The sequence below is a fragment of the Passer montanus genome, unplaced genomic scaffold (genome assembly GCF_014805655.1).
Source record: "Passer montanus isolate IOZ18808 unplaced genomic scaffold, ASM1480565v1 scaffold97, whole genome shotgun sequence".
NCBI lineage: Eukaryota > Metazoa > Chordata > Aves > Passeriformes > Passeridae > Passer > Passer montanus.
The window spans coordinates 1,754,963-1,780,218 of record NW_024375145.1 but is presented as its reverse complement, the minus strand read 5'-3'; the positions used below and the strand labels follow the sequence as shown (position 1 = coordinate 1,780,218).

Sequence of the window (25,256 nt, the reverse complement as noted above, 5' to 3'; positions counted from 1 at the left end):
CCTGGCTGAGGGCTTTTGCAGCATTCACTTCTTCCCTTTGTATAACAGCAGCTGATGCCAGCCTGTCCAAATCTGCACTCCAGCAGGCACTTTACAAACTTCTCCAGAATGCTGAAATCAATGAAATCCTGCCTTTCTCCTGCTGCATGTGAGTGCAGCTTACATTTACCTGGTCTCTCAGCCCCTCCTAGGAAAAAGGCTCCCCACAGAGTTGCTGGGGGGATTTTCTTGTGATCTCCAGCTTTGTTGGCATCCTCAGGAGCTTGTGCCAGTGAAGACATCTAATTTTCACTCCTCTCTTCTAGAAGTGATGGTCAAGCATTTCAGATCACTTCTTCCTGCAGAAGGGAAAAAGTTGCATTTTATCCTTGCCCTTGCTGCTGTTTAAAGTCGATTAAATAACTTCCTTTCTTCAACTCATCTTTTGACTTTTTTTGTTGTTTGTGAGATGAAGTTTGCTACATTAGGTGGTGCAAGTAGGGTTTGAAATTTTGATTGCAAAAAACATTTTGAGAGACATCTAAACTTTTTTGGAGTCTCAGGGGATGGATTTACAGGGAAGATCTTGTTCTGTGCAAGGACAAATACTTCAGTTGAAAACAGTGATTAAGCATGATGAGACTGTCTGGAAAGGTGTTTGGGAACATTATAGGGTACAAGAAGATATTTTTAGGCAGTGTGTATATACGTAAGAAACATTTTTCACTGCCTCATGATACTTGCCACGTGGCATATATTCCTAATTCAGACCTGCTGAAGTCACAGTCAAGTGTCAGGAGCTCACGGCAGAGGCTAATTTCTCCAAAATCAGCTCTGTGCCTGTCACACCATCCAGAAATGGATCCCTTCTTTCTTCCCCTGGCTTCTGAGACTACCAGATAGGTAGTTGAAGAAATGCATGAACCCCTGCTGATATCTGATGTCAGCAATTAGCCCTCTTGGAGACAGATGGTGTAGGCAATTATCCTTCCCCTTCAATGCTGGCATCAGCCAGATGGGCTGAGCTAGGTCCAGTAAGCTTTCTTTAATCAGCAGAGTATTTTCCTCTTTTCCTACTCTTTAAGATGTCAAGGAGCTTCAGTCTTTTCCTGAACCATCCCCATCTGAAGCCAGGCATTCAGAACCCTCTTGCCATACATTAGAAAACTCACAGTGAGGTATCAGCAGCACAGGTGAGCACAGGCACCATTCAGAAATCACCCTGTGTGTAGAGGAAATAATGGCTCGTCTCACACTTCTCCTTTTTTCTGCAAAGGCAGAGGAAGCAGCAGGAAAGCTGGCTAAACACTGAAAAGAAAGAGCAGGACTAATGGGAGTCAACAAGGACTGCACCCTCACTCCTCTAGAGAAGAGAAAAGGAATGAGGTTTTCAGGCTGACCTGCTCAAAATACTCTCTCAGCTCAGTGGCAGCTAAATCCCTGCCAATAAAAACCATGCTAATCAGTGGTTAGAGAGAGGGAGCTTCTGAGATAGGGCAACTTCCTCCAACCCTGAAGGCATGACTTTCTGTATTCACAACCACACTGGGCCTGACTGAAGTGCTTTCCAGAATACAGATTTACTTCCTGAGCTCAAAAACATGTAACCACCGGGTCCTTTCTCAGAAACACAGCTGCTCTAAAGACCATATCCTGTAAGAACTGGTTTTATTGTGGCTTTGGACGTAACTGAAATGGAATAATTTCTGTGATCATGTATTCTCTTAAGCTGTATGAGGTTTTTTCCTCTTTAGGCAGTGGTTTCTTAATATTGTTTCTTTATAAAGTACATCAGAATGAAGCCTCAAAACAATTTATGCACTGTTTCACCCAAAGTGTCAAACAACCTTTAACTGAAAAACTTAGAAATTGTTAAAATATTTTAATTGGGAATCTCTGAAATTACTAAAAGCCCTCACTACACATGAAGAAAGTAGAATACAGCGACTTGGGAAGCCTGAAAATGTTTTCCATGTATTTCCATTTTCTCTGAAAATAAACATGGAATTTTGTCTACCTAAAGAATTTCTGCTCTTTGCAGAAATCAAGGTGCAGCTGAGATTGCAGCTCCTGTGTGGTCTGACAGCCTCACCTTGCTGCTGTGAGAGAGCACTCAGTATTCTGCCTTTAACTATTTCTTATTTGTGGTGACATAGTGGAGTTAACCCCAGCTGGGCACTGAAGAAGCTTTTCTCAGAAAAGTTTGTTGTAGTCTAAACACTGTAAATAATAAAACTGTCCCAGCTGAACTTGGGATAAGCCTTGGGACACAGCAAGCTTGTCCTTGTGGGTGGGTGGTGACTAAATAAAATCATGGCTTGGTGAATCTGGAGCCTTCACCTTCCTCCCCTGCCCCTTCTCTTGGCTTGGTGCTGCTGTTGCCTTCAGGTTCTGGCTCAACTTCCCAGCTCAGCTCCATCCCAGGGAAGAGAAGAGGCAGGAAGGCAAGAGGCTGCTTGGCTCAGCAGGTGCCACAGTGGGCCCTTGTTGCCAGCAGCAACAATTACTGCCTGCTCTGTCAGACCAGCTGGATGTTTGAGGTCTCAGTGGGTTGTAAGAAGGTGTAACAGGGCTGCTAAACGTGTGAGAGTGCTGGAAGAAGGGGGTGAGAGAGCCCAAAGAACACAGATCTGTGTTTAGAGCAAGTCTGGGAGCTCGTGCATAGAATGAATTCACCATGTGGTAAAGACAACACTTGTTTTTAGCTAGAACATATTTCAATAACTTCCCATAATTTATAAAAATGGGATTAACAGAGTCAGAGTAATCCATTGCATGTGTATGTGACTCTGCTCAGTGTTGTTATAAAATTCTCAGAGCAAGGTGTACAGAGCACAATCTAGAGTGGTAAATCAGATGTTGGACTAGAACATCTAGTGTTATTGTAGATTTTACACTTGGACTTTCTCTGCTGAGAACAGCATTGCAGGTATGCATGGCATTTCATATCACCTGCACCCAGGTGATCTGAGTGTAAGTACATCCCTCTAAAATAAATTTATGCTGTTGTAGCAAATATCTTTGTGAATGTAAGACTGTTCCCAGCACAGCTCTGGTGTCTGTCATCACAAGAGAGTGGATGTGATGGTCTAACAAGTCTCACCTTCGTGAGGATAGCATGGGAGAGCTGATTAATATGCTGTTACCCCCTCAGATACTTCATGTGCCATGTGATTCTGCTATATGGTGCTCATATAAGTTCAGAACTTCCTGTTTTTTTATAAAAATGTGTGCAGAAAATAAAACAGAGGCTGTGGGCAGCTGGTTTGAACTTGTGTCTAAACATGGCATTCAAATAGTAATTGTGTGAATCAATCTTTCTCATTTTACAGACATACAAATCTCAGTACAATAAAACTGATGATCAGAGGATGATGGTTTCTGACACCTGATAAATGCCAAGATGAAGCTACTTACTAAAGTCTATCGAAATACTCTGTTTGCTATAAATAAATATTCATTAAAAATAGACATGCTTATTTTCTAAGTGGTTGACACTAATATCTTGGCATAATTCTAGTGTCACAGCTAAAAACCTGATGCAGTAAAGCTATATAAATGCAGCTCAAGAAAACACTGTGGACACACCAAAATGCAGTAAACTTTTACCTGCAGAATTTTGTTCCTTAGATTTTCTTCTCTCTCTCACTATGAGTTGCATATATTTACGGTGGGTGAGTCTTCATGATGTTATTTTGTGGTTTTAAATCCACCTTAGCAAAGCTTTGTTTTACAAAACCAGTTACACTTCACACCTTAAAATCGGCACAGTGAGTTGTTACTCTCAGGTGACAGAGAAGAAAACCAGACAGGGAATTTAGGGTGGTTCTGTGTGCACCTTCAGCCAGGATTTGAAGAGTTTTCAGTTTTAATTTTGCTGTTCTATGTTAAAGATACAGCATGCCTGAGAGCTTTGGCTAAAGGTGGTTGTTTCTTCCCCCAGATGGAAGGCCTTTAACTCTGGATGAAATATGGGGAAGTGTTCATGCATCCTACCAGGCTCGTCTGCAGGAGGGGCCCTGGGACACTATTACACAGCAGGTGAGAGTCCTCTGGTCCTTCATGAAATTGGGGAATGAAATATATGCCTGGGTCCTCAGTGGCCTTATTCCTCTCTTGCACAGTAGGCGAGAAAATTAAAATAAATTAAAAAAATGTCTGTATTGTGTCATGCTCAACGATTTACGAGCAATAGTTTCAGTCCTGGATTTTGAAGGATATGTAAGTGTTCACCATTTGAGGCTTGCTTTGACAGTGTCTCACGTCTAAAATACTTCTCCAAAGCCAGTCCTCAAAAATTCAGGCAGTTTCTGAGTAATTGTGAATTTGGGTAAATACAGAAGCAGACTTGTTTATGTAAATAAAACATATCAGTGTAACATTGCACGGATTGTCTGGTAATCAAATTACCAAACAAGACTGTGTGTAACTTTCAGTTTTAAATAGACTTGCAGTCTTAAGGATTGAGCAAGGGAAAATTGGTCTCCTGTCCAAAAATAAGCTGGTGCTGTGTAATAGCCACATGGCTCAGATCTGAGCTGATTGTTCTGGAGTCTTCCCTTAGCTCCAGGTCTCGTGAGCAAGTCTGACAAAGAATTGAGACTCTCCAGGTGTGACTTTTTTTCCTATCAGACCAAGACCAATGTGTCTTCTCTCCCTCTCCTTCTCCTCCTTGATTTTTTTATTTTAGCTGTTTCCAGGTACTCGGGTCTCTTGCCACAGCAGCATGACAAGGGTGTGACATCCACCAGGTCCTACAGCTGCTCCCTTAATTCAAATAACACAGTTTAATTACAGGATGCCTGTTTGTAGATGGGAACACAAGCAGAATTCTTGTTTTTTGCAGCCACAGACTATTATTTATCTTATAAGAGCTTCCTGAGAAGCTACCAAGCCATGGGTGTTCTGGTGATTGCTGTGCATGTCTGAATTCCAGTTGTGAGCTGGCAGGTTCTTATAATACACACTTTTCACATGAAACATTAATTACCTGGCTTGTCTGTGAATGAAGATGGGGAAAACTGGGTTTTAATAACATAATGTAATAGTGGGACACTACTGAGAATACAGCATAAATGGGATGTTTGGAATGTGTGAAGTTAGAGTTGTGGAAGCCAAAAGGAAAATCAGGTCACTCCCACACAGGGATTATTTTTGCTTCTTAAGGGACAGTAAAGTAAAAATTGTCCTGCACCTAATAACTGGAGGTGTGTGTGGGATACTTACACACAAATTCCTGCAGAAACAAGAGTTGTGGGTGGCAGAATATGTGGAGTGAGGAAACTGATTCTGGGACACTCTCCAGAGGTGATACAGCGAGCTGTGAGTGCACTGACAAACACAGGAAGAACATTTTGGAGAAATTAGCAGAGTTAACAGCTGCAAAATGTGACTTTCTGTGAAATAAGGAGATTATGGAAGATAAGGAAAACTAGCCTGCAAGCCTCAGATCAAAGCAAGAGTCAGGTTTACAAGAAAAAAACTGCTTTTCTCTGTCAAACGAATCAGGGTTCTGAACTGAAATAGGGAGTTTTGTCTTGCCTTGCTGCTTTTCTGCTGACCCATTTTGTTATGTGGGTTAGGCTTTGCCTGCAGGGACACAGATCCTATAATGCAAGTCACTGGGCAAACTCATCAAATCAGGCTTGAGCACTCTGTACACATGAGCAGCAGAGTAAAAAAAGGTTTAGGATTTTAATCCAAAAGAGACACAAATTTTACATGCTACAAGCACTCCACCACTGGGAAGAAAAATTGAGTTTGCCAAGGGTCCATGCATGTTACTTAACTTTTAACTGGAGCTGATCTGCACTGTGATTGGCAGACCAGGAAAATTTAGGCTTACTGACTTTTTGGGATTTTTTTCCCCCATATATTTTATGAAATGAGGGTGCCAGACCTGTGCACGTTTCTGATACAACTATATTTTGCTGTATAATCCTTGTGGTAGAATACATCTGTGATAAAATACATCTCAGGAATTGAGACAAGTTGCAAAGAGTGGAGATATTTGACATTTGAAAATTTTAGGTAAAATTTGGACTTTTGTAGTTACTTTTGATTGTGGTGGAGAGTTATGCTCATTTCCAGAGAAGGCATCTTGAAATATTTTTCCTGACTAGATTACTGCAGAAAGCAGAAGTCAACTAGTTACCTTCTCATAAATAAATTAACATGATAAGGTTGCATAGTATTTTATAATGATAATTGATAAATGGTGATGATTTAATTGCACTTCCTCTAGTAATAACCTTAAAATGCTCAAATGAAGTTCCTGTGATTGGCTTTCTTGTGAGTTAAATCTCCCTGGGGTCTTCAGTCATCCCTTCCCTACATCCGGCGATAACTTGCTTTAGCTGTTTTAAATAATACAAATCAATTAGAACACACAGCTGTTTAACAAAACTTCCAAATGTTGCTACAGGTCTCTGTGGGTATTTCCTGATGACTTATAATGACATCAATTTAGCACACCTGGTAAGATCTGTGTGAGCTGGAAGTGGCTTAATTCTGCAATGACAGGAAAATTAAGAAGTATTTATGGATTTCTGTTGCATTCCAGAAATGTTGCCAACTGTGATTTTCAGCTTCTTTTTAGGAGGATTCAAAAGTAGAATTACAGATACCCCATCTCCTGAATTGTTTACTTGTGACTTGGTGCTTTTTAATGTTATTTATTTATATTAGTAATTTAAATGCCATATAAACATATACTATATGTATGATGTATAATATTTATATTTGTTATTTATAAGATAGTATACACAAATACATAGTGGTACTGCCTAAACAGCTCAAACTTATTGGGCCCTCTGTCTGTAATAAATATAATAAATAGCAAGTGTAATGTCCCAGTTAGGAAAGCAGCAGCCCAGAAGTGCCATGGTCAAATGCTAAATGGTGAGGCAAATTGAGAGAATAAAAATTTACAAGAGCAGGAAAAAGGTTTTTTAAAAAAAACCCCAAACAGAGAGTGGGGAGAGAAATGAGACTCATGGGGAGAAATCTTCCCAAATACGAAGGTGAACATATTTTGACACATGGTAGTGCTTGATGTAAGAACCAGGAATTAAAAAAAAAAACAAAACACAAAAAAACAAAAAAAACCCCAAAACCAACAACAACAAAAAAACCCAGAAACCCCCCCCCCCAAAAAAAAAAGACCAAAAAAACCCCCCAAAAAACAAAACAAAAAAACCAAAAACCAAAAAACCCAGACAGCTAATACTGAGTTAATTTGTAGAGGCTGCATTTGACCTTTTATCATTTTGGAAACCTGTCTGAAGATGGGTGGGAGATGTGAAGCAGCAGGGAGTGACTCTGTGGTTATAGCCAGAACTAAAGGCTGTGTGGCCTTGGTTGGGTTCCCTCTGGGGAGCTGGAAGTGCAAGACTGAAAGGCTTTTGTTGTTGGGATGGGTGAGGGACAGGCATTGTCAGGGCATGGATTTTCATCCTGCTGTGGCTGAGGGCTGCACACCTGCTTGGAAGTGCCTTCATCAAGATCCAGGACACTGGTCTAGCCTTCACATCCAGGTGTTTTCCACAGAGTGTGGAATGGTGCTGGACTGATGGATACAGTCACCTACTAGGAGGTAAACTGAGGCCCCAAGCACCTTCTGAAATTTAACAATAGTGGAATAAGGGATTGAAAAAAAAGGGTGAGGGCACTACTAAATCTTTGTAATTTTTTTTTGCCCTGATGGATATTTGTAAAAGTGTAGACAAAGCAGAAGGACTTCAACCAGGGGAGAGACAAAACTCTTGACAAACATGATTCTAAGACTATGATGAAATTCAGTATTGATGTAATTAATTTTTTGAACACAGGTGCCCAAGTCCATTTTTGATTCTTGTTACTTCTGCTAATCCACACCTTCCATTAATTTTCTTCTGTGTGGAAGCAAAGTAGCAAGAGAATTTTGTAAGCTGATGAATGAAGGTGATCACAGTCAGTAGCATCACCAACAATTTTTTGTTTTTAACAGAGTGATGTTGTCATAAAGCCTGACCTTCCCCTGAGGAAACAAAGTCGTAAACACAATCAAGTATATGTGCTAAGGCTTAATCAATGCTTGGTGATGATGGAATGTAAAACCAAACATCCTAGGGTAGAAATCGAATTGCATTATTACAGGAGGCTCAGAGGTTGAAAAACTACCCCATAAAGCAAGGAAAAAAACTTGGTGACTTGAAGATCCTGCAGAAAGAGTCTTAAGAATTAATCTGTCAGTCAGGATTCCAAGGGGCTCTGGAAGCTGTGGAGCATGTGTATCCATACATGATTCCCCTCCTTTCTAACCAACACTGTTCAGATGCAATTACTTCTGCAACCAAAGGGCTCCCAGGCATGGGAGGGGACACATTTCATGTGTGACACCTTGGTTCTGGATTTGCAACAATAAATCAGCATTTTCCTGGTTTAGCCATTTACTGTTGCTGCAGATAAAGTAACTCAGACCATTCTGATACTGACTATATCCTATGGTGAGTGGTCAGGAATTTTGCATCTGTTTATTCTCAACCATTAATTTCTCAGTTTCATCCAAAGGAGGTGGTTTTCTTCTGTCATTTGATACTTAGCAGGTAGCTTTAATATGTCCTTTCTGTCATATCAAAAGTATTCAACTTAAACTGTGGAAATCGCAACACAGAACTGCTCCTCTTTCTGAGTTAATCCAGAGTCTTTTTCAACCAGGAGTTAGGAATCTGGAGGACACATTCTTTATAGTACCTCAATAATCCTGTCCATTACATCATTTAATTTATAGCAGTGTTAACAGAAAAATCAATAAACATTATTTCTAAAATGTCAGGGATGTTAATAGTGTGATTTGAAAAAGGAGAAAGAGTCAAAACTCTGAACAGAACACATTGACATAGTGTTGTAGAGGCACATCTTGCTGAAAATGTGATAGGGAGGATTTAAATCATTACGGCTCAGTCATTTTGAAAAATGTGGTAAGGTATCTATTCTTAGACACACAAATCTTTCTTGCCATATTGTGGGATTTTGCTAAGTGGGGGAGGCTGTATACAGTATTTCTTAACAGAAGGTTGCTAGGATCGCTCCTAACGAATGTGAGTTGCATCAACAGTTGCTATGGATCCCCTGCTAATATTTTTGGAAAATTATTAGCACAACTTCCTGAGAAAAGGGAGTCTTACCAGTACAGACTGGAAAGCTATTTGACAGGGGGAACATACGAGGATGGCAAAGCTGGGTGGGTATTTGTTTCCCAAAATCCTCTATGATGTGTTGAACTCCTGGGGTTTAAACCAAGCTGTAGTATTGTACATGCTACTAAGGAGGTTTTAGTTTAAAACTAGCCACTGATTAATAATGTTCAGCTGCCCTGCAGTTAAGTCATGCTTTTCCCCGTAAGACTTCATGGACAGTAATCTACTTCAACTAATTTCATAGAGGGAGAAGACCAAATAATGAACTAATACTAAATGTAGAGTAAATGCAGAAGCTTTATGCATAAACAGATGTGTAACTGGTGACATCCACCTGGACTTATGCAAGGCCCCTCTCCCCTCAGCCAGAGCCCACCTGCAGAGCTGCCCCAGCCCTGGGCCAGCCCAGCAAGGAGCTGGAGCTGCTGCAGCCAGGCCGGAGGAGGCTCCAGGCTGGGCAGAGCACGGAGCAGCTCTGCTGGCAGCAAAGGCTGCCACAGCTGCCATTTCTCAGCCGGGCAGGAGAAGCTTTGGGCTGAGCTCAGGGCGGCCTTGCAGGGCCTGCAGGGGCTGAGGGAACATGGACACAGACAATTGCCAAGGGCTGCAGGGACAGCACCCAGGGAATGGCTGCCAGGGCCAGAGGGCAGGGCTGGCTGGGATCTTGGCAATGGCAATTGTTCCCTGGCAGGGTGGGCAGGGCTGGCACAGGGTGCCCAGAGCAGCTGGGGCTGCCCCTGGATCCCTGGCAGTGCCCAAGGCCAGGCTGGACACTGGGGCTGGAGCAGCCTGGCACAGGGGAAGGTGTCCCTGACATGGCTGGGGTGACACTGGGTGGGCTCTGAGTCCCCTCCACCCCAAACCATTCCAGGATTCTGTCATAATTTACATGCAGAAATGAAAGCAGTGTAAAGTTTCTGCCAGTTTCAGACTTTCAAGTCCCGGTACTATTGTTACTTGAGTTACTCTGAGAGGAAGATTCAATAATATTTTCCATGTAGATTGATAATTAATTGAAAAATTACATTGCAATAGTATTGATTCTCTTGATTATTTTCTACCTCTGTGGAAAAATCTGTTTCAGGGCTGTGCATTGCTTTTACAGATAATTTATGTAGCAGTGGTTCTGCTTCCCAAGCAGAAATTTGTGCAGTAAGTTGTAAGAGCACCTTCCCTGCCTGGTGTGGCATTTCTCCTTGTAAGCTGAAGTGGGTTCTGTTTTGCTTTCCCCCCACCTTGACTGCTGGCTGTTCACCTCTGGAATGAATCTGCCTACTGAACATTCCCCCCTTATGGAAAAATCCCAAATTACACAACAGCATTGACTGCACAGTATGAAAGAAGTGAGGATCATATGTGGCACACTCAGATCCATTTGAAAGGCCACTGGAGTGGCCACAGGGCATTATAAACCATATTTTTTTCTACTTTAGTAATTAAAAAAAGCATTTTAAGTGCTGCTGAAATGGGAGCCAGGTATCTGTGCTAACAGAAACAGTTCATAACTAAGCACCTGTGCTCTGGAGTGGTGGCAGCAGATGGTGTCAGCAGTTCAAAAGCATTTAGACAAATTCATGAGGCCACTTATCCATAAATGGATGCAAAATTACCTGGCAGGAGTGAGTCCTGCAGTGCCTGGGGTGCAGATCTGCTCCAGCAGTGCAGGGAAGAGTGAACCACAGAGGGAGCCCAGGCTTGTGCTGTCCCAGGTGCTGCTGGGGCATCCTCTGGAATATCTGGGATTATGGGATATGAACCCTTTCAGGCCACTTCTGTCAAATGCCAGCATGGGTTTGGGGTTTTTTTTTAAATTTTTTTTCCTTTTTTTTCCTCTTTTTTTTTCTTTTTTTTTTTTTTCTTTTTTTCCCTTATAATTTTTTAATCAGGGTAGGAAATCTGTTTCCAGTGTCTTTTCCATACTTCCACAGCTTGTTGGATCGTTCAGTTTTGCACCTTAGATGAATCTCATAACTTAAGAACAGATTTTAAATAGTAATTAATTAAGACTATATGCTACATAACTAAAATGGTGACAACTGAATTAATCTACTTTTGGCAAGCATGGAAGAAGAATCATCTGTTTATTTTCTTAGGAAAATGGCTGAGATGCCATTTCTTGACAATGTAACTATGGACCTGCCAATTTTTAAGTATAAAGTTTTCTTGAAAAATCCTAAATGCATAAGTTACGTGCTTGTGAGAAGCTTTAAAGCCTTAAATGAAGCTTGTTAAGCTTTAGAAACATGCCTGAGTGTCACCTACTGCTTTGATTCCTCCTGTTCTTGAAATTAATAATTCAAACCTTATTATACATATATAAAATATGTAATTATAGACCAGCAGTGTTGGCTATTCTTGATTACTGTTGTGCTTGTCCTGCATTATGTCTTCTGCCTTTCAGGCATCTTCTCTTAACTATTTAACAGAATAATAAAATTAAAAAAAAAAATTAAAAATTATAAAGTTATAAAATGTAAAAAATATTCACCACCTCTTCAGAACTATACATATACTAGAATCAGGCAGAACTGGGGCATAAAATATGAATTACAGAGTCACAGAATGGCTTGGTTTGGAAGGCACCTTTGCTGGGATCCATGATGGATTTGAAGCAGCAGATGCAAAGTGGTAGGCGTGGTTCATCTCAGAGAAATTCTGGCTGTGTTAAGTGTCCTTGTATTTCTGTAGGATCTGCCAAAGCATCTCTGCTTTCCTCAGGAAAATGTAGCCATTTAATTGCTTTTTCAGCCTGGACCTGGTGTTTGATGAAAGAAGGACAGGATCCAGCCTGATTGGCTGCGTGGTGTTGGAAGTGGTGAAGGTGTCAATAAAAAATCATCTCTGAACGTGGCTGTTGGTCTTTGGGAGCACACGGGAACGGGGACATTAAATCATGGGGGCAACTGCAAGAGCTGGGGTGTAAATCACACCAGCCCCCTCTGCAAAGACAGGCTCAGTAACCACAGAAATCTGCTTTTTGGGGATGGTTTGCACTTCTCTGTGCTGTCCCTTCACGCTTTCCCCTGCTCGATGCCAGCACAGATCTGCTCTGATTGTCTGAGCAAAGCAGGAGGGCAGTGCCAGTGGCATTGCCAGGACATTGGTCAGCACTGTCCCAGGCAGGGCAGGTTGTTCCACCTTCAGCTCCTGAGTTTGGTAGAGATTCTGTGTTTTGTTGCAAAGCTGGGGAAACTTGCCTCGGTTATGCCAGCAGGATGAGTCGGCTGCTGGTTGTCAGTTGAATTCACTGACCATAAATACATTTTATGTGTCCCAGGTCACAGAATCCCAGACTGGTTTGGGTTGGGAGGGACCTGAAAGTTCATCCCATTCCACCCCCTGCCATGGGCAGGGACACCTCCCACTATCCCAGCCTGCTCCAAGCCCTGTCCAGCCAACTTCCAGGGATCCAGGGGCAGCCCCAGCTGCTCTGGGCACCCTGTGCCAGGGCCTGCCCACCCTGCCAGGGAACAATTCCTTCCCCAAATCCAGCATAACCCCAAGTGAGTAGGATGGAGAAGCCCTGTGCAATTACTGTGCTACCAACAGCTTTATTACTGTGATTTACACCTTCTGTCAGGATTATAAAAGTTCCCCGTGCCATTACAGTTCCTTAACGTGGTGCTTGCAACACAGTGATTCCATAGTAATAGATTTTCCATTGTAGTAATTCCATTATTAGAGGAAATTCCCTTTGACCTCAAGTTGCACATGTTTGAAGTTCATGTTCAGTTGCTGTTCTGGCTCTGAGACTCAGGGTCAGTCTGAAGAGAGAAATCTTCCTGCCTTCTTTCTGAATGTGTAGAGTTGGATTATATTAGCAAGTAAAGTGTTGTTGATGTGTATGAAAATAAGGAATAAAGAAGGTAGACCATGAATTCAAGACATAAATTGTATTATCTTGAGTGAAGAATTTTTACTTAAACTCAGCTGTTTGTTTCAATGAATGTGGTCAGAAATTGGAAGAAGGGGTGAAAGTTAAATCCTCTTTATTAATTGCTTCACTGTTTCCTTTTCCTAAATGGCAGAGATTATGGGGGGCATGTTTTATTAATGCTGCCTTCTTTTTCTGACCTGGCAGCTGCTGGGAAAAAGTCTGGAATCAATTGGCAATGGCTGTGGTGCTTGCTGGTAGGATCCTGCATGAACTTTTTGACACCCCTGTGTGAATTTATTTTTACAAAGCAACATCATGCAAACCAGGCTGCGGAAGAGGCAGTTTCAGGCACAAATCCCCTGAACTATCATCAATGGAGAGACCATAAATTTTGTGATGGATGCTTGAAGGCAGTTTAATGTAGCACTGGAGAAAATAGAAGCCATTACCCCTGGAAGAGCTCCAGTTATGACAGAGAAAATAAACGGTGCTGTTACAAGAGATGTACTGACAACAAAATCCCTGCTGGCTGGGGAGGAGAGCAGCAGAGCACAGTACAGGAACCTACAGACAATTACCCCTTATCTGAAGTAATGTTTATTTTGGGTTTAAATCCGACATGGAGACTGCTTGATAAAATGACTTAATCCAATGTGATGGAAGCTTAGTTCTTAATTGTACCTGTGCTGGGAGCTGCCCAGTCCTTGTCACTGCTCAGATCAGTGCTGTAACATTTCCCTGCTCAGCCCCTGTGCGTGGAGGGCTGTACCTGCACAGGCAGTGAGCATTGTGCTGCCAGAGCTCACTCAGTCCCAGCCTGGGCTGCCATTCCTGAGAAAACCAGGTTCAGGACAAGGGGGAACAGCTTCCCACTGCCAGAGGGCAGGGCTGGCTGGGATCTTGGCAATGGCAATTGTTCCCTGGCAGGGTGGGCAGGGCTGGCACAGGGTGCCCAGAGCAGCTGGGGCTGCCCCTGGATCCCTGGCAGTGCCCAAGGCCAGGCTGGACACTGGGGCTGGAGCAGCCTGGCACAGGGGAAGGTGTCCCTGACATGGCTGGGGTGCCACTGGGTGGGCTCTGAGTCCCCTCCACACCAAACCATTCCAGGATTCTGTAATAATGCAGAGATCAAAGCAGTATGAAGTTCCCTGCCAGTTTCAGACTTTCAAATCCCGTTACTGTTGTTACTTGAGTTACTCTGAAATGAAGATTCAATAATATTTTCCATGCAGATTCATAATTAATCGAACCAATTACATTGCAATAGTATTGATTCTCTTCATTATTTTCTACTTCTGTGGAAAAATTTCTTTCAGTGCTCTGTATTGCATTTACAGATAATTTATATAGCAGGAATGCGATGAGCCTTAAGGCCCCTCCCAAACCAAACCATTCCAGGACTATTGATTCTCTTCATTATTTTCTACTTCTGTGGAAAAATTTCTTTCAGTGCTGTGTAGTGCATTTACAGATAATTTATTAGCAGGAATGCGATGAGCCTTAAGGCCAGGCTGGACACTGGGGCACATCCCAAACCAAACCATTCCAGGACTCTGATTAATTTTCATTCTGTCCCATGGAACATTTTATGTCTTGCATCCATCTCTCTCTCCCAGGTTTTATTAATGGCAGGAGTTCAGGCAGCAGCTACAAGCAGCAGGCACAGAACATCCTCACACATCTTTCCTGCATCACCTAGGAGAGAGGTCTTTCTGCAGAAAATAAATGAAGCAACATTTTGAGCTTCCAAAATCAGCAGAGCTGGTCCTGCCTGTGAAAGTATTCCTTCCCCATCCCAGCTGGGTCAGACTCAGAGGGATATGCAGATGTGTGATGGATTCCAGCGTGTGGTGCTGAACAGGCACTGCTGTAAATCAGCCTCATGGCTAGATAGATCCAAAATCATAGACAGATCCAAGAGAATAATGCTGTTGATTTCAAATAAACTGCGTGTCAGAGTATTACTGCCCAGAAGAGTTGTGGGCAACCTGCAAATGGGTTCTTGCAGTACAGCGCCAGTGAGTGCTTGTGGGAATTGGCTTGAAACTCTCACAGTGCCCTGGTGCATGACTGACTGGAAAAAGATTAATTGTAAACAAGAAATGGATGATTCTTACATATTGTTTGTACTGTTTTGGCATTTCCTCCTGCAGTCCCAGCAGGACTGTATATTTCTGGTGTAACTGGCACAGGACCAGCCTAGATGAAGGGTGGACTTGCTGCCCTAATATTTTGCTCAGGATGCATTTCAGTGCATGTGCAGTGTCATTGTTCTGCCAGGTAAGTGCAGCAGGCAGTGAGCTAATGCCAATGAAGCTGATGCAGCACAAACTTTCATTCTTTTCCACCCTTCTGACAGTGTTTGAGCGGGATTTGGGGTTCATGCCACCTCACCCTCTCCCAGGGCAGGCTGGGGGCCTGGCAGCGAGAGGCTCTGTAGCCCATTACCAATTCTGAAATCATCCAGGGCTTTGATAACTCCTGCTTTTTTATTGGCAACCTCCCCATGCTCCCTCCTCAGAGCTGCTGTGTCAGTGTTTAACCTTGAGAGCACATCAGAGCCTCACAGGATGCCACTGTGTACAGGATTTGGAAGCAGAGCTGATGCTCTCAGAGTGTTTTCCCTGATGCTCCACAAGCTTCTCATCCCCACCTCAGCCTCCTCCCTTTTTAAAGGCTGCTCCTTAATGGCTCTTGGCTCAGGATTTCTTTTGGTTTCTTGTACTTCTGTGGTTTTCCTGGGAGTGTGTGACACAGTCCTGTCTTTCCAGTAGCATGAAATTCCTGCATTTGGGAATGTTTTCAGTGTCACTCTGGTGTCATGTAAGAAGAGGAAGGACTAAAAGAAAAAAAAAAAGTAGAATGTAAATGTAATAAACTGTTTTAAAAAGTCAGGTCTGGCATCTATGTTTCACTAGTGGTTTGCTGTAGCAAGGCAAAATCAAAACCTGGGGGTCAGGGTTGTTGGGAATAAATGTAGGCTGAATATTCAGCTTTGGGAATCGTCTTCATGCCTTGTTAAGAGAGCTGAGTCACTTAAACCTGGATTACTTCTCTCCTTTCTGGGAGTTTGTGAAGCTCGCTCAAATTTTTTGCACAAGTTACTTTTAATTTTTTTACCTTGAATAACAGTTTTGTAAATATTATTAGCTATATCCTTTCTTTACTGTCTTTAAGGTATACCATTGGTACAGTCCATATATTTTCTGGAATTATTTGGAGGTCTAAGTTTATTTGAGCAGATACTGAAAGGGATTTTAATTCAAAATATTACTCAATCTCGAAGAAAACCTGCATCAATTCACTTTTGACAACAGCAGATGGTAGCATTCTTATGCGAGTTATCTGTTTGCAGTGTGAAACAAAGCTTTCTGAACACCTTTTTTTTTGTCTATTCTGAAGCTTCTGGGAGTTTTTTAAAGTTCTCTTAGACATAAAGGGATTGATCCTCATGAGAGCATTTTCAGCATCAGAACCAAGTGGAAGTTGAAGCCACTTCCTTCTCCCTTCTTGCTGCCTCTCCAAATGGAGCTGTGTGTATTTCCCAGCACCAGCCTGAAGGACACCAGGGCTCAGGGTGGTTGAAGACCTTTTTTCCTGAGGAGAATGGGTTTTCTGTGTTATATTTGCTCACACTGTGGTTTACACAGTAGCTTTGCCTCTCCTCAGCCAGGTGATGCTGATACAGTAACTTGAGTTCCTTTCACAAACTATTGTGTTTTAACTGGAGTAGTGGCGTAGCCTGGTTGCTGATCTTATTTCCCTTTCAACAGAGCAGAATATATATTATTGATGTGTAATATATACAATATGTTTTAATTTGTCATGACGGTGATAGGAAAAGCAGTGTGAGCTGAGATTCTGAACTGAGAAAAGTTGCATCAGGGGTGGATTGCAACTTGCCTTGTCTTTTCCAGATGCACATGATGTGTTTTCTGTCTTTCCCTTCCATGACCAAGCAAATTCTGTTCCCTCTTAGGAGCACCCCATCCTCGGGCAGCCTTTCTTTGTCCTGCACCCCTGTCGAACCAATGAATTCATCTCTGCTGTGCTGAGAGGCTCCCAGGAGCACCACAGGTGAGAGGCACTGCTGGGCCTTGCAAGGCTTTGTGCAGTCCAGGTGAAGTCAATCAGCTGCAGGGTGGAATTGGGGAAAGCTACTTCCTTAGTGCCAGCAGAATAATATTACTCCTGTATTGTCACTTCAGACCTCAAAATTAAAATACTTTTGGGATAGGAAAAGTGAAGGAGCAGCCCCTTCTGAAGTTGTGTTGTGGCTGTTGAGTCTGTCTGCAATTCAGAAAAAGCTGGGATAATATATTTATGGTGCTTTTTTGTGTGTTTTTTTTTTCTTTTCCCCCTAGAAACACAAATTACATCACACTGTGGCTCAGCACTGTAGGCCCAGTTGTGGGCCTGAATCTGCCTTTGAGTTATGCAAAACTGGCACCTGAGCAGAGCACAGCTGTGGCTGAAAGGTAAGAGAAGAGGAAACCATCCTTTCCTCTCCCACCCTCCCGTTCCAAAGATCAGATGGATAAATGGCAGAACCATTTCCTCCTCCTTTGAAGCTCTGGCTCAACTCAGGACTCACCTTTCATTGTTCTGATTACCTGCCTGCCTTGTTGCCTCACTTGCTTTGGAATGAAAATTTGTGCAGAGAGAGGTGCTCAGCCCATTGCTGACAGCCTTCCTGAGTCCAGAGGGCCCCTGGGGTCTCCCTCAAGTGTGGGGAAGTGTTTCATATTGGCTCTCCCAGCACAGGGTTGGGGGCCTGGCCTAAGTGCTGCAAGGATTTTAATTTAACTCTTTTTTCTGTGTTTGCTGTCGCCTCTCCAGAGCCCTGAGCTGAAGGACTGGGAGTGGTTAGGCTGGGATAAAGCTGCTGCAGACTTCCCTGGGGATGAAGTGGAAGGGTCCTGCTCAGCCATGCCAGAGTGGAAGTGGTTGCTCATGGCTTTTTCTGTGGACAGAACTCGCCACAGATGAGGGTGGGAATTGGCTGCTGCTGTGGCAGCACCTCCTCAGCACCACCCAGATCTGACCTGCCCTGAAGGCACTCATCTGCCTCCTGTGCCCTTGCTGAGGCTGCACACAGATGCACAAGCCAGAGATCTGGATCCACTGACCTTACCTGTGGAAAATCTACACTACTGTGGGGCAGAAAAAGCAATATAAACACACAAAAATACACATGGGATGTGGTGTGAGCTTGTGCCAGCCAGGCTGGGGGCTGAGACTGCTTCACCTGGGAGCCACCTTCTCCAGCAGAGCCTGGTGAGGGACCAGCTTGTGTTCCCCAGCACACAGAACATCCTCATCCCGGGAATATCCCGCACACATCACACCTCAGGGAGCAACAGAGCTCCTGGAGCTGCACGGGGTGAGCAGGTCCAGCTCTGGAGCAGCCGTGTGGGAACATCTGGCTCTGCCGAGCTCTGCTGCCTGCCAGGGAAGCTCTGCGTGCCCCTGGGAGCTGCTGTTGTTCCCAGTTAGTGTTTCTCCTTGTAGCTGTGGGTGTTCACAGGTTTGCTCCCTACCCTGCGCTGCTTCTGCAGCCTCCCCTGACAGCTGTTGGGTTCTGGGGGATTGCCTGGTGGTGCTGCCACGGAGAGGCAGATGATGAGGAGCTTCCCTACCACCCATCCTGGCTTCTCTCCCACTCCCATTTTATGTGCAGAGTGAAACAGAGTCTGAGCAGCTGGCACTGGGGCACAGGTTTCACTCTGCACATCCAGCAATTGTCACTGCCACGCAGAGTCGAGGCTGTGCCACAGTGTGAAATGCATCCAGATTCTGTTTTCTCAAATTACGTTTTTAACTTCCATTACTTGCCATTGGTGGACATGGGATACAGAGTGCAGTCCCTCAAATTCCGTGGTCGCAGAATTTGTTTAGCAGACATTTGTAATTAATAATGAAAGCACACAGTTTATTTTGTTCTGTGTCATATCAACCTGAAAAGCCATTTTTCCCATGTAAGATTTACAAAATATGGCCCACAGCTACAATGATTTCGTTAACACATGCTTGATAATTGCATCCAAGTTTTTAAATGTAAGTGAGACTTAGACAAGAGGAAGAGCCAACAAAAAGAGGTAACAGCAGGTTTAAGAGCTGTGAAATGCTCACCCCTGCTCTGTGATCTTCACCTGGGCTACCCTGGAACAGTAGAAGCACTCAACCTTCAAAATGTGGAATTTATATGTAAAGGAAAATAAATATTTTCATTTTACATGGAACAAGTCTCAACACCCGATGCTTTCAACTTTAATTCACCATTTGCACACAAAGAAGAGGATTGTTTGACCAGGGCATTACACTGGGCTCAAAAAGGAGGTGACAGTGCTATGTGTCATCAGTATCAAAGTTTCCCTGAAATTTGCCTGGAAAACCAAAAATCAGCTCGGTTAGTACAAATACATGGAGGTTGGATACAGAAACAAATGCAGGCTAACATAAATATTTGGGACCAAGGAGATAAATAAGTCCATTTCTGCATCTCCTTTTTAATGGCTGGGTGGGAGGAGGGCACCCAATTTCCTGTTTACATTCATGCCTTAATGACCTAGGACATCTTACTGAATTTTTATGCATGAAAATTATATATTTGTATACATATATTTAATGTGTTATAATTGTGATATGTGATATGATTATATATATTTTTTTTAGTGTGACACTGTTTTGTTATTATATTTTATGTTGTGATTCATTATTTAGTTAAACTGTTGAAGATCCTTAGACCTGAGCTTGGATTTCATCTACATGCATTATCTGAACTCTTGCATCCTACCAAGGAGAAAATTTCCAGCTTAGATTTGTAAATTTGCTCACTTGTTAACCTTTTCTAATCTGGGAAGACACATCAAGGGAGGTTCTTTACTTCTGGGGAGCTCTTGTAAGAGAGAGCAGTTTCATACCTGTCCTGGGTTGCCAGAATCATCAGGAGGAATTAATTTTTTGTGTTCACCTAAGCCAAAAAATGTGTTTTTCTGGGGAGTGCAGTTGGTAGCCACACACATAATCCCTCATTTGTGTCAGCATGACCAGGTGAGAATTTAACCCCCTGCCAGGAGATTGGAGGTTGCCTGGCTTTGCTTACTGACAGGAGCATTCCTTTCCACGCAGGAAACGTGCAGCTACTTAATTACAGCTGAATACAGTCAAGTAATCAGTATCAATTCTTGCTGCAACTCCATGAATTCCAGCGAAACTTTCTCAATAACTTTTTTCCCCCTCCCTCTTTGCTATGATGATGGTTTCATGAGTCTGTTTGGACATCTGTATTTATATTGCACACGTACAAATTCAGTTCCAGCACAAAGGAGGGACGATTGCTCTTCCCTCTGAATGGTGAAGTTACAATTATTTCCTCAAAAATACTCTCTTCTAGAGAACAGCATGTGTATGGGTATTTATACCTATTTTTAGCAACATGTAGGCTGTTAAAAGTGTTTCAAGGAATTTAGTGAATTTTTTAGCAATAAATTCTTACCATCTAGAATAATAATAATAAAAAGAAAGCCTGAAGCTGAGAGCTGCAAAAGTAACCCTGTATTGAGTGCTCAGGATTAGGAAAGTGTCACACAGCTTTTTATCTCTTGGATTTCAGGAAAATCTTAAAAAACCGTGCACCACCAGGAAGCTTTCAGTTCCCCACTTGAGAGCTTGTTGTAGCTGTCACCTCCTGTAGACAAATTCACCTTAAGGCAGAGGAGATTTCACTGCTGTGTTTGAACAGAGAATGGATTTACGGAGCGCCCTCTTAACACCTTCCTCAAGTGGGTTACAAAACAACCTCTCCTGTGGCAGCGATGTTATTCTGTCAGGTGTGGCTGGTGTCAGATGGTTGGCCAGCTGCTTTAATAAGTGAAAATATTAATAAGTTTTGGTGATGAGGTGGAAAACGTGGCCAGCTGTGGATTTTCCTCCGTTTTGGAGGATGTTGGGTTCCATAACATGTATTTTTTTAGGCTCTAAACCCCTCTAGTAGTGATTTGATGCTGTTTTGCTCAGCTCAGCTTTCTCTGGGTTCTTCCTGCAGTGTCCAGGTAACACAAGCTGTTCCTGGGCACTGGCACAACCACAGAATCACAGGATGGCTGGACAGAATCCCCCCTGCCCTGCTGCCCCCGCGGGGCTGGGCCCAGCACAGGGCTCTGGGCTCTGGGCTCGGCCAGCGCGGCTTTGGGGTCCAGCCCAGCACAGCTTTGGGGTCCCAGCCCAGCCCAGCTTTGGGGTCCCGGGGCTGCTCCCGTGCCTCTCTGGAGCCCCGCTTTGCCCGAATTTCCCCGTTTCCTTTGTCACAACCCACCCAAGTTTCCGTTTCAGCTGTCCCCGCTCCTGTCACGACATCTGGTGGCGACACGGCCTCACGACAGCGCCCGCGGAATGTTCCTCCTCTGGAATCCGGGGATTCAGAACCGCCACGGGGACAGTCCCCTTCCCCTCTGCCTCCCCCAGGTGTTGGACTTCTCAAACTCGGGGGAGATTCTCAACGTGTTCTTCGATTCCTTCTCCATTTTCATATAAATTGCTGAATTCTCACATGAATTCCTATAAACTATTTGAATCAGAGCCTTTCCCTCACCATGCAGACCAACTGCAGTTGTAACAAGGGAATTGTTTACTCTGACTTCAGCCAAGCATTTTGAAGTTTTACTACTTGAAGAAACCACTGAACTGTGCACTTTTTATCTGGCTAAGCAGGTAGAAATTCAGACACCCAAGTCAGAGCACAGTGTTACTGTACTATAACAGGTGTCTTCAAATTGGGCAGACCTGCCCCAAAATGAGCATGGTTAATTTATATTAAAGAGGTGAAACTCTCTGAGTTGGGTCCATGGTTCCATCATCCTTCAGGGCCCAGACCCAGGGAGTTCTGTGCCCGTGCTGATCACACCTGAGGCTGGAAGTGCTGCCACAAACACCATTCCAGCATGTCAGTGAGGGTTTCTCATGTGAGAAAGGCTCTTTTTCACAACTGTGCATTAAAATTAATGCAGTTTTTGACGCCCTGAGGGAACATTTTAATTCTTGAGTAGTAGTTCAAAAGGAAAATTAGGGTTTGGGCTTTGGTCAGATCTAGGGAGAAATCAAATTTTTTAATTGGAATATTTTTGTGACTGCCCCATCTCCTACAGCAACCCCCGAAAAAGCAGCAGAGAACTCCTTTAAAACCCAGGATTTATTGGTGTCGTTGTCACAGGATTTCTTGCGAGGGTTTACGACCTGGGTCTCTCCTTCTTGCCCTTGTAGAGGGCCAGCAGGGACACGTTGGCCACCTTGACCACCTTGAAGCGCACGCCCGGGATGTCCCCCACGGCGTGGCCCTTGCGCCCGAAGCCGGCCACCAGCACCTCGTCGTTCTCCTGGGACAGGACAGGGACAGTGAGGGGCAGCCCAAACCCGGGACAGGGACACACAGCCAGGTCAAAGCCGTGACAGGACAGGGACACAAAACCAGCCCCAAAGCTGTGACAGGACAGGGACACAGAGCCAGTCCCCAACACCCCCAGGGAGCACGCCCGGGATGTCCCCCACGGCGTGGCCCTTGCGCCCGAAGCCGGCCACCAGCACCTCGTCGTTCTCCTGGGACAGGACAGGGACAGTGAGGGGCAGCCCCAACCCGGGACAGGGACAGCCCAAACCTGGGACAGGACAGGGACACAAAGCCAGTCCCAACACCCCCAGGGAACTGCACCTGCCCCAGCACAGCGGGTGCTGACCACAATCCCTGAAACCCAATTCCATCACTGCTAAGGGAATAGATCTGCCTTCCACACCGTTCTCCTCACGGGGTTTCAGGGTGCCTGGCAATTACCTCGATGAAGTTCAGGCAGCCATCGTTGGGCACAAAAGCTGTGATTTTTTTGCCGTTCTTAATGAGCTGCACCCTGACACATTTCCTGATGGCAGAGTTGGGCTGCTTGGCTTCCACTCCCCTGCAAAGGAAACCAACCAGCAAAGGAGTCACTGGGGTGGACATTCATCAGCACAAAATTAACTTTTTTACCTTGTTTTCAGTGTAAATTGTGTCTGTATCTCAACATCTGTGAGCGCTTTCATGTACTGAATTAATACTCAATTTATATTCATCTAGATTTATGCCTGAATCCATAAAATACATCAGCACAAAATTAACTTTTTTACCTTGTTTTCAGTGTAAATTGTGTCTGTATCTCAACACCTGTGAGCTCTTTAATGTACTGAATTAATACTCAATTAATTTATATTAATCTAGATTTATGCTGGAATCCATAAAATGCTTCCTAAGCCAAACAGAAACTTAAATATATCTCCAGATTAATTCAGTAAAAGTCTAAAAAAACCCAAAAAACAACAACTAAAAGAAATCCCAAACTGAAACCACAGAAACAGTGCCCCAAAACCAGCGCTGTGGCAGCATCCCAATAAAATTTTTAAATTACTGAAGAGGAAAAAAAAAAAGGAGTAAGTAGGTAGGATCTATGACACACGAAGACTATTTCCTTTCCACTTGTGCCAAAAAATCCTGATCATCATCTACGAAGAAAAAAAAAATTTCCCTGATTTTTAACTACAATTCCTTACTTTTAAAATTTATTTTTTCTAACTCTTGCCACAAATCCTGGTTTTCCCTATTTTTTGATACAACCCCACACGTTTCTTATTGTGCCAACCCCTCCCATCTTTTTTTTTTAAACTAATTCTGGCCCAAGATCTTTATTTCCCACCCGCCATTTTTTAGAAAAAAACACCCCGAATCCCTGCTTTCCCCCATCCTTCTCGGGAGCCGCATCCCAGGGGCTCTGGGCGGCCCATTCCAGCCAGGAGGATCACCCACACTTTCTCCAGGACGATGCCCTTGGCGTGCGAAGCGCCCCCGAAGGGGTTGGCCTTCAGCGCCGTGCCCAGGTGCGCCTTCTTGTACTGCTTGTCGTGCCACTTCTGGTCCCGGCGGTGGCTGCGCAGCTTCCGAGCGGTGCGGAGGCCTCGGCACTTCCCTGCAGGGCGACACGGAGGCGGCGTGAGGAGGGGAGGGAGCCATGAGGGGAAGGGGAGCGTGAGGCCGCGGCGGGCACGCGGCGGGTAATGGCGGACGCGGCCTCACGGCCCGCGGCGCCGCCCGCACCGCACGCAGCCGGCTGCGGGCGGGCCGGCAGCGCCTGCGGAGGGTTGTCCCGCAGCCGGGGGTCCCGCAGCCCCGTTCCCGGCCCCGTTCCCGCAGCCCCCGGCGCGGCGCGGCGCGGAGCTCACCCATCTTCTCCGCGCGGCTGCCGAGCGAGAAAAGAGGGCGGAGAGGCCGCGCCCGCCGCCTATAGCCGTAAACTAATTCTGGCCCAAGATCTTTATTTCCCACCCGCCATTTTTTAGAAAAAAACACCCCGAATCCCTGCTTTTCCCCATCCTTCTCGGGAGCCGCATCCCAGGGGCTCTGGGACGCCCATTCCAGCCAGGAGGATCACCCACACTTTCTCCAGGACGATGCCCTTGGCGTGCGAAGCGCCCCCGAAGGGGTTGGCCTTCAGCGCCGTGCCCAGGTGCGCCTTCTTGTACTGCTTGTCGTGCCACTTCTGGTCCCGGCGGTGGCTGCGCAGCTTCCGAGCGGTGCGGAGGCCTCGGCACTTCCCTGCAGGGCGACACGGAGGCGGCGTGAGGAGGGGAGGGAGCCATGAGGGGAAGGGGAGCGTGAGGCCGCGGCGGGCACGCGGCGGGTAATGGCGGACGCGGCCTCACGGCGAGAAAAGAGGGCGGAGAGGCCGCCCCCGCCGCCTATAGCCGCGCCCGGCAGGACCCGCGCGGGCTGCCCGCGCCGCGCCTGAGCCCAACGCCGACCGGCGCCGCGAGGGGCGCCCCGGCAGAGAGCAGGGAGGCCGCGGGTTCGAGTCCCGCGGGGGTCAGGTGCGTTGTGGCCTCACAGAAAATCGGGAAATTTTGGAACCAAAGTTAGGCACGGAAAACAGACACTGATTTATCACCGCGCCGCTTGCATGGGGAGTGTCTGTCTTCCTGTCGCCCACACCGAGCTGCTTGCTGTTGTGGATGATATACAGCTTGTTATACAAGTGTGTTTTTTCATTCCAAAACCCCTTTCCAAAAAGCCTCCTATGCATGCTGATGTTATATTTGCCCAATTATCCCATCATAAAAAAAAAAAAAAAACCCAAGCGAAAATAAATGTAGCAGCAACTTTAATTGTGAAAAATGTGTATTTTATGATTGGCTTTTTGCAAGTA

At 44.8% G+C, this 25,256-nt stretch overlaps 2 protein-coding genes across 2 annotated transcripts in view; one reads left to right on the top strand and one right to left on the bottom strand.

Moving 5' to 3' along the window:
- Positions 1–19,277, top strand: part of ATG10 (autophagy related 10) — a 58,797-nt gene extending 39,520 nt beyond the window's left edge. The window contains exons 5-8 of the mRNA XM_039696337.1: positions 3,923–4,020; positions 17,015–17,112; positions 17,400–17,513; positions 17,875–19,277. Coding sequence (XP_039552271.1) covers positions 3,923–4,020; positions 17,015–17,112; positions 17,400–17,513; positions 17,875–17,887 — 323 coding nt within the window. The 3' untranslated portion in view covers positions 17,888–19,277. The remainder of the gene's footprint in view (positions 1–3,922; positions 4,021–17,014; positions 17,113–17,399; positions 17,514–17,874) is intronic.
- A 2,930-nt stretch (positions 19,278–22,207) lies between these two features.
- Positions 22,208–24,335, bottom strand: RPS23 (ribosomal protein S23). The gene is made up of 4 exons (XM_039696338.1): positions 24,277–24,335; positions 23,864–24,023; positions 22,862–22,982; positions 22,208–22,409 (listed from the first exon to the last, which is right to left on the bottom strand). Exons 1-4 carry the CDS (start codon positions 24,278–24,280, stop codon positions 22,263–22,265), a joined length of 432 nt encoding a protein of 143 aa, XP_039552272.1. The 5' UTR covers positions 24,281–24,335; the 3' UTR covers positions 22,208–22,262.
- Positions 24,336–25,256: the final 921 nt, after the last annotated feature.